We start from the raw sequence: 9,159 nt of genomic DNA, 5'->3' as shown, positions 1-9,159 counted from the left end.
TAAGGATAGGGGATAAGTGAATTTTGGCACTGATCCTAAGATTATAATTTATTTAAAAAGTCCATTTTTCTCTGTTGATTTTTATCAAAGCCTAGATGACTTACTGAAGTGTGGGGTGACCTTTGCTGCCAACATGGTGGTTGTGGACAAGGAAAGCACCATGAGTGCTGAGGAAGACTACATGGCAGATGCCAAAACCATTGTGAATGTCCAGACACTGTTCAGGTACATATGTGAATAATACAACCCTTCCATTTTCTTTGCGATAAGCATGTGTGAATTATTTGACACTGACTCTGTGTGTGAGGAATCAACATGAGACACTTACCCTCACCTTATGTTCTTTCATTTATTCGTCTGATGACACAAATACTTACAGCCTTTCATATGTGACTGGCACGGCCTAAAGTTAAATGTTTAATGCAGATCAGTAATTCTTCTCTTAAAACAAATAGGATGATATATCTCTTTCTCAGATCGTATAACCATAACAAATTCTAAATAAAAGTTGTGTATAGTAGCAGTCATGATTTGTGACTGGCTATCCATGTTCTAGCTGGTTATGATTTATGCCTGGTAGTGATTAAAGGTATGCATTTATATATGCAATAGGTAGAACTGGAAGATTACAGATCTGTAATTAGGTAATGTATTCACATTTGGAGAAGAGTTGTAAACTTATCCTTACTATTTTCCTGTCTTTCATTTTTAATAATTAAACTCACCCAGATATGAATCCCCTTTCTGGTCTTCTTTGGGTAAGAGTAAGCAGTACTGATCAGAGAGAGGTTCATGTTATAAGTAAAGTAAAATACCATCCATAAACTAAGACATCTACATGCCCTAAAATCATCTGAAAATTTAATAGCAGGTATATCATTCTTTTACTTTTATGGGTTTTCAGAAGCCTAAAGAGAATATGCAAGCTACCGAATTATGAAAGTAAATGAAACACTTTCAACATTACCATCATCCATATCTCTCCACTCCACCTTGATACCTTCATGTTGTAGCAAAGCATACTTACCAAGGTTAACTATCTCAGTTTATAGTTGAATTCACAATTTGGAAGAAAGAACCTAGATTGAATCCCAGAAAATTGCGTACTTTTGATATGATCTTTGAGAAATTATTTTCCTTCTGTCAACCTCAATGTCTAATCACAAGACTATCAAACATTTAAAATATATGCCTTAGCAAACACCTGTTCATTTTTGATTATTTAATGAATATCAGCTATCAGAATTATTAGTAGCAAAATTATCATTTTAATGTAGCAGAGTGGAAAAGACACAGACAGAATGTATGCTAAAGGCTCCAGCAGGCACTTACTAACTTTGTGACCTTTATAACCTCATTCAAATTCAGTTTTCCTCATCTGTAAAATGCTGTGGAAAGTAACTCCCTGAAGATTAGAGATCAGGTACATAAAGAATCTGTTAAGGCACCGGGAAAATCTACTCTGAATTTGAATCAGAACCTCTTGTTCCCAAAGGAAGAATACGTATTCTAAAATTATTATAATGTGTTAGTTCACTTAGAATATACCCAACTAGTTAACTAGTAAGCTGTAATAAATAGTACATTGAAAGGTAGTATAGAACATGTTGAAAGTATTTCAGATAAATATGCAATTTTTTTTCTCTAGTGCATAAAAAAAGGAAATCACAAGGTAGGAAATTAATTCAGGGGTGAAATTTATGCCCAGTGAATAGATTAAAATCATACTTACTGATTCCATGCTTAGCAAAAGCTAATTATAGTTTTAAGAGGAGAGGATCCTCGGTCTTTTAAATTAAACATGCTATTTTAATTTTCAATTTGCTGGGATTTTATTTCTATTATGATGAAGTTCCTATTGATTTGATTTTTATTATACATTCTCTGAATGAATTATTTTGGTTATAAGATATGAATAAATCTCCATCTTACTGAGAAGTGCAAAAGTTCTTACTAGTAAGTTAAAAGAAACAAACTGACTGAAAGTAATCAGGGGCAGACAGGCACGTGCCAAATGACTGCACAAAGGCCACCATCTCTGAGTTCCTTGCTGAGGACGTGATCACCACGTGTTGAATGACTGAATGGATGAATAAATAAATTAATAACTTGAGGTACTTTAGCTCTTAGGATTACCTATCTGAAAAGGTAGGATATTTTAAAACGTATGCAATTTTTAAGGCATACGTGAGTATATAGACTGAAATTTCAAGTAGAATTTTTTTTTTTTTTTGGCAGTTTTAGCTGGGGCTGGGCTTGAACCCACCAACCCCAGCATATGGGGCTGACGCCCTACGCTTGAGCCCCAGGCACCATCCTCCAACAGGATTTTTCAAAAGAACTATTAGACACTTGCAAAGAAATTGCTTCTGTTTTTATCTTTCCTGTGCCTTATAAAAATATTACCATGAAAAATACTCTATGAAACTGTTTTAATGGAGTAAATTATAAACTACTAATCTACATGCACTAAACTAAGCTAGTTTTACATTTTAGATAAAGTAAGTTAGATATCTACAGTATAGGTCCTGATGATATAAGAATATCACTTACACATATAAATGACCTAAATCAAGCAGACTTGAGAGTTTTATTTTACATGTGTAGTTAACTACCATTCTCTGGAATACTATTCTGGTTCCTTAAAGATTTTAATTCCTGATTCACTGTAACTCTTGCCTACCCTGATTCTGCCTTTATTCCTGATTATTTCAACATTCTTGCCTAGATGATCCTTTGAACATCTTACCTTAACCAGGCTTTCTCATGTTCATATATTTGAACTTGAAATATGAATAATTTTCCACTCCAAATTATCAGTTTCTGGCATTTGACCCTCAGAGTAGGGCTACTTTTTATTTCTATCTAATTTTTCCAGTATTTCCAACACATATTTTTATTTATTTATTTATTTTTTGGCCAGGGCTGGGTTTGAACCCACCACCTCTGGCATATGGGGCCTGCGCCCTACCATTTTGAGCCACAGGCGCCACCCTATTTTTTTTTTTGGAGACAGAGTCTCACTTTGTCACCCTTGGTAGCGTGCAGTGGCTTCATAGCTCACAGCAACCCCAAACTCTTGGGCTCAAGCAATTCTTGCCTTAGCCTCCCAAGTATTTGGGACTATAGGCACCCACCACAACACCTGGCTATTTTTAGAGACAGAGTCTTGCTCTTGCTCAGTCTGGTCTCCAACCCATGAGCTCAAGCAGTCCACCCCCCCTTGGCCTCCCAGAGTGCTAGGATTACAAGTGTTAGCTACCATGCTGGGCCTCAAATATTTCCAACTCTTCACAGTCCTTTTATCATATTGGAATCTCTCATCTACCCATCCTACTAACTTTTCATTACCCCTAATCAGCTGAGGGCATTTTTTCTCTACTCACCTAAATCCAATTCCATGATTAATCATCAGTATCACTACTGTGCTGAAACCCTGAATCCGTAAGTATTGATTGTCTACTATAGGCTAACAGAGTGATCAACCCTGTCCCAATTCTCTCTTCCTCCTACTCCCAATTTCCTTTCCTTTTAGATTTTCTACTCACCACCCTGTATTAAATTCCTTAGAGGAATAACACTCCAGAGGTAGGTTCCAGTTATCCTTGCCAGTAAGCATCAGGCAACCAGAAATGGCTAGAAACCAGAAGATTCAGAAATAAAGCTTTGAGCCCCATCCCTGAGGAAACTAAATTCTTACATATTTATTATGCAAAAGTGAGTAGCATCTCTAAAATATCTTAGACAATCCTTATATTTTGAGAAATACCACTAATTTCCTCAATTTTCAGTGGGTTAATCCATGTCCTATGATATTGATAGAACCACTATCACAGAATAGATAATAGAATGGATGAGACATAAACTTTCTGATTAAAAACCAAGTGAGCCACTTGGAGTGCCATCAAAGAACACTATTTGAAACTGGAGTTTAACTTATGCCAACATATGACCTATCACATTGTTTATTCTGAAGCATTTTAAAAGTAAATTAAAGAAATCATAAGCGTCATTCCCTCACCAGAAGAACCTAGACAGGTCTTTCATTGATACCTCACCCTGAGTTTTTACTTCTCTCATGGTAAGATTTCCTTTGTGGGCTCTGAAATAGCCCTTCATAGCATCTAACTTCTCTGGGACAACCTTTAAGCCATAAGTTCCAGATTACCTCAAGAAATAGAGTATCTCTACTCCTTTACTTGGAGAGGCTTCTAGAATCCTAAAACAATTGATTCGCTGTCTTCCCAGAGACCATCCATTTCTACATATCAAAGACACCAAGTAGACAAGTACTTCCTCAAATTAGAATCTCTTGTACTTTCTGTTCCATGGGCCTAAGGGCTTTTATTTACACATCTCATTCAAGTAAGTCTTCCCAGTAGAAAGATCTGCTAAAAAGTGAGAGACTGATTTCCAAATTGGAAGAAAAGTAGGTGCTCATTTTCAAATTTAAATTTCTCTTACTAAAGTTTTACCTCACAGGACACCAATGACAACTGGAAAATTTTATGTGCTTTCATATTTTTATAACAAATACTTCTAAACCAATTCAAACACAATATCAAAATGTACTTTGAATTTAAAACAACCACTTTAAAATGGCTTTGTCAAGTTGACCTGTCAAAATGATATAATCCTCCCACTTTGGGGATCTGAGGAGGGCAGATCATTTGAAGCCAGGAGTTCAAGACCTGGGTAATAGCAAGATCCTGTCTCTACAAAAAGTAAAATAAAAAATAAAAATAAAAAAATAGTGTGGCGTGGTGGTACACATCTATTGTCCCAGCTGCTCAAAAGGCTAAGGCAGGAGGATCACTTGAACCCAGGAGTTTGAGATTGCTGTGAGCTATGCACTCAAGCCCCAGCAAAGAGTAAGATCCTGTCCAAAAATGAAAAAGAATAATAATAACAAATAAATAAATAAATAAATAAAATCCCTACTTTGGGAATGTTACGTCACCAACCCTATCATTATGCCCATTTTATGAATAATGCAACAGTGAGAGAAAATTTAGTGGTTTTTCCTAACTTACGTAGGAAAAATGGCAGAGTCAGACCCACAACTTAGATGTCAGAAACAAGATGAGAAAATTTTCTTCAGGAGTTGAGAAATAAAAGCTTCCCTGGAGAAGATACAGAGTAATATTTAGTATAGAATGGGTACAAAAGTAGATAGTTGATAAATCTGTGTCGCAAAGGTCTGAGAGTGATTTAGTTCAGAAGTTCCTTGGGTTGCTCTTGTTTTAATATGATGACTTTGTTGGTGGTGGTGGTGCTTTTTGAGGAATTCAACCTGCCTGCCTCCCTCACCATCATCTGCTACCAACAGGGGAGAGGAAGTCTCATCTCTTCAGGCAGACTTCTTAGCTTCCCTAATCTAAACTGTTAATTGACGGTTTTAGCCCATCTGTACTGCTGAGTTCCTTACACACAATAGCCATTCCCCTGACTGGGCATTTTACCCTGAATTAGAAGGTATGTGAGGAATTCAGCCTGCCTGCCTCTCATGTCTTTTGTTTTATAAAATTCAGCTGACCACACTTGTAGGATAATGAGCATTGTCAGTGGAGACATTGAAACAAGTTATGGATCTGTCACCTGTTTGTAATAGAGTATTCCTGCATCAGGTGAATGGCAGAACAAGATGGCCTATACAGTCATACCTACAATTGTGATTTGTCATTGTGTGCTTGGCTCACAGATTCGTTGAGCACTTGTTAAGTGTTGGGATGACATGCTGTGGCTGCCCTGATGAATAAAGTAGAAATAGCTCCTGGCCTTAGAGTACTAGTAGTCTAACAGAGAAGGTATTAAAGCCAGACATTTAAAAATATAACTAGAATAATTTTTTTTTTAATTACTGAAAAAAGTAGAATTTTACATAGATACAAATAATAAGAATGTTTGTTCTAGTCCCATTAGCTGGGGAATGCCTGAATTGGTTATCTTTTATATGAAAGTTAGATAAAAGTTGAATAGACAATGAGATGGGTAGAGCATCACAGATGGGGACAGCATATACAAAGCTCTGAGGTCTTAAGGACTTTCAGCAGAGCAAACCAAGGGGAAGACTCATATGAGGAGGCCTAAACGGAGCTCAGCTCAGAAGCCAGATTGTTCATGGTTTTGTAGAGTAGGTTCATAAAAGAGAAGTTTTACAAGATACATTTGAGTGTAATGCGGAGATTTGATTTGGAAAAAGAAAGAGTTAGAGCAGATGAGTTAAGAGAGTTGCACATTGCCAATACTAAAATAACATAAAAAGGCAAGGGTTTGTTTTAAGAAAGAAATATTGCTTTTAGATTGGAAAAGGAGTCCTAATCTTACTGAGGATGTGACATGCACATGCACATGAAAAATGACATCATTTGAAATAATATAGCCATAATAATAAGTACGTAATTTAAAATAGATGCTCAGTATATATAAATATAAATACAAGAGTGATTGATTCCTTTATATAGTGAAAAACATTTTTAATGCTTAGATTGACTATTTTTTTTTTTTTTTTAGAGATAGTCTTCCTTTGCCACCCTTGGTAGAGTACTCTGATGTCACAGCTTCCAGCAACCTCCAGCTCTTGGGCTTAGGTGATTCTCTTGCCTCAGCCTCCCGAGCAGCTGGGACTACAAGCACCGGCCATAATGCCTGACTGTTTTTTGTTACAGTTTGGTCAGGGCCGGTTTCAAACCCGCCACCCTTGGTTTATGGGGCCGGGGCCCTACTCACTGAGCCACAGTCGCCGCCCAGCTATTGTTTACAAGAATAAAATTTTTAAACATAGGAGATACTTGATATTTATCATACTCTCATTTATTAAATCAACCTCCTAAAATGTTTTTAAATTATTTGTGAAAGATTGAAATATATTTAACGTTTATTTTAGTGTTGGTACTCAGTTGTCCAAAAAAAGTATTTTATGTATCAAAGTGTGTCTATTTACCTATACATTAATGTGTACTTTCTGGTATTCAGACACATCACTTCTAGTCACAATGGCAGGTAAGAATTTACAGTGTAACATACTTAGTACAATTAAAGAATTATAAATATTTTCCAGATTTAGAAGTTATTATGTTTGTTTTTCTATAAAATACTAATGCAATTAGTTTCAGAGTTCTTTCCATAGCCTATAAAGTAGAGTATATGGTTTGTTTTCCATTTTTATATTGGTTAGCATAACTGAACATGTCAAAAATACTTATCAAATAAATTAATGCAAGCAGATAACTTGTCCGTAGATATTTTACACATATTCGCAATTATACTTACGTTTCTTAATCACAATTTGTAGAAAAGCTATTATTTTTAATTACAGTATTGTTCTACTCTGACCTTAATGCCTAGGGAAAGGAAATTTATATAATTTGATTTCTAAAATATTCTACATTCAAAATATATTTGATTCATATTAAAACAAATAGATTTACAGTCAGCATTTTGAAGATAGATAATTAAGTTAATAGACAACCAAATTTTTAAATGTAAAATATAATTGGATACAAGTATTACTCTAGAAAGTGCAGTACAATATGGTATTTCAATATGTAAGTATTACTTGATCCTAGATTTTCACTAGGTGGCAGGCTTACCTAATGCATTCATTTTCTCAGTTTAAAATAACATAAATGGTATAGGCCTTTTCTTTTAGAACAGAAATGGCAGGCACGTCATATCAATGTTGTTGTCCTATCTGAGAAGACCCCTCCAGTATATCTGTCTATGTATGTATGTATTTTTCTCTTCAATATGTGTTAGAATAGGATTATAAAAAAATAATCCAAGTAATCAGAAATTTCTTCAAAGTGAAAATAATGGTATATGTGAAAGATAAAAGCCATATAAGGAAAATAAAAATGTTCCAAAAGTTGAAATTATTATTTTAGTTTGTGGTTACATTTTACTCATGAATTCTTTCTCTGCTTTGTATCTCTATATTGTCCTAGATGATCTTTACAAGCTGTTCATTAAGTACTGATACTTAATTCAGGAGCATTCAGTTAGCCACAATCTAGTACCCGTTATAATTTGTGAATTTTTACTCTTTCATCTATTTGATATAATGTATTTAAAAGGAAGGAATTTTACTTTGCACATCTGTATATCTTCGGGAGACCAGAACATCCTAATAGTAAACACCTAATAATTATTTGTTAAATTAGATATTAAATATTACCCTCAATAAATGCAAATTATAATAATGAAGTTATGACTTAACAATCACTATTTAGCCTGTAGATGGGGCAGTAGAGTTTACAAAATGTATTTTTTAAATAGAGTTGGTTTTTAATATATAAAACTCCAACATGTCGATATTCTAAATTATTTATTTTTAGATAATTTGAGTTTTTGTTCCAATGGTCCACCTTCCAGTTGTTTCCTTTCCTCTTTATTATAATGTTGTGGTGTGACCCAGGACCTGCCACCTACTAGAATGTCACTTTGAATATGTTATTTTATCTTTCTGTGCCTCAGTTTATTCATCTGTAAATTAAAAAATTGTAGGTAACTCAGAGAGTAGTTCTCTGCCATTTCAATAGATGACATGACCCTCTCAATTTATAACATAGGCTGTAAACTACTGAGATGCAAAGTTAGACAGAGATCAAAATATCAGGCAGGAGGATGTGACCTAAGTGTATGGCAGCAGGGGGCTTCTTAAATTCACCTTCAAGAACTATGGTTAGAGGTCATGCTGGACAGCCAGAAGACTTCCCCTGCAAGGCTGAGCATATCTCATGGCCTGGCACAAACTTAGTAAAGGTTTAAAGATGATAAAAGGATAGGGCCAGGGTTGAGCCACGTGCCCTCAACTCCTCCCAGGAGAGAAAGGGCTAGTACAGATGGAAACACAAAATAAGGAGCTTTCCACCTGATGATGTAAAGATTACATGAGTTAATACAAGGATAACTCCTAGGAGACTGCTTTATAAATTTTAGATACCATGATTTTATAGACATTTTTTAATCTTCCAAAGAAGAAAGAAAGGAAAAGACACAGAAAAACTTTTTAAAAGTTTAGAGCACAAGGATTGGATTTATTGTCTAATTCAGGCCATAGGGCTTTGTGTTTATTGATTCATCTTGGCATTATTATTTGTTCGTTTTAATTTCTCTTGTCAATGATTATTGAATATTGTTTTGACAACCCATATTATC

General features: G+C 35.0%; 1 protein-coding gene across 5 annotated transcripts in view; it reads left to right on the top strand.

Annotated features, from left to right (window-relative positions):
* Window positions 1–9,159, top strand: part of KCNT2 (potassium sodium-activated channel subfamily T member 2) — a 271,111-nt gene that overhangs the window by 186,068 nt on the left and 75,884 nt on the right. For 4 of the 5 annotated variants that reach the window (XR_002771293.1, XR_002771292.1, XM_023508708.1 and 1 more), the window contains one exon: window positions 96–225. Coding sequence is in view for 3 of the 5 variants with exons in the window: in XM_023508708.1 (XP_023364476.1) it covers window positions 96–225 (130 nt within the window). In the remaining 2 variants the exon portion in view is untranslated. Of the gene's footprint in view, window positions 1–90; window positions 226–9,159 lie in introns of all 5 variants that reach the window. The other variant, XM_012813477.1, reaches the window with a different exon arrangement.

Source organism: Otolemur garnettii, unplaced genomic scaffold (genome assembly GCF_000181295.1).
Source record: "Otolemur garnettii isolate 467f Iridium unplaced genomic scaffold, OtoGar3 scaffold00265, whole genome shotgun sequence".
In the NCBI taxonomy this organism is placed as follows: domain Eukaryota; kingdom Metazoa; phylum Chordata; class Mammalia; order Primates; family Galagidae; genus Otolemur; species Otolemur garnettii.
The sequence above is the reverse complement of the archived record's forward strand: the minus strand, read 5'-3'. Positions and strand labels throughout refer to the sequence as shown.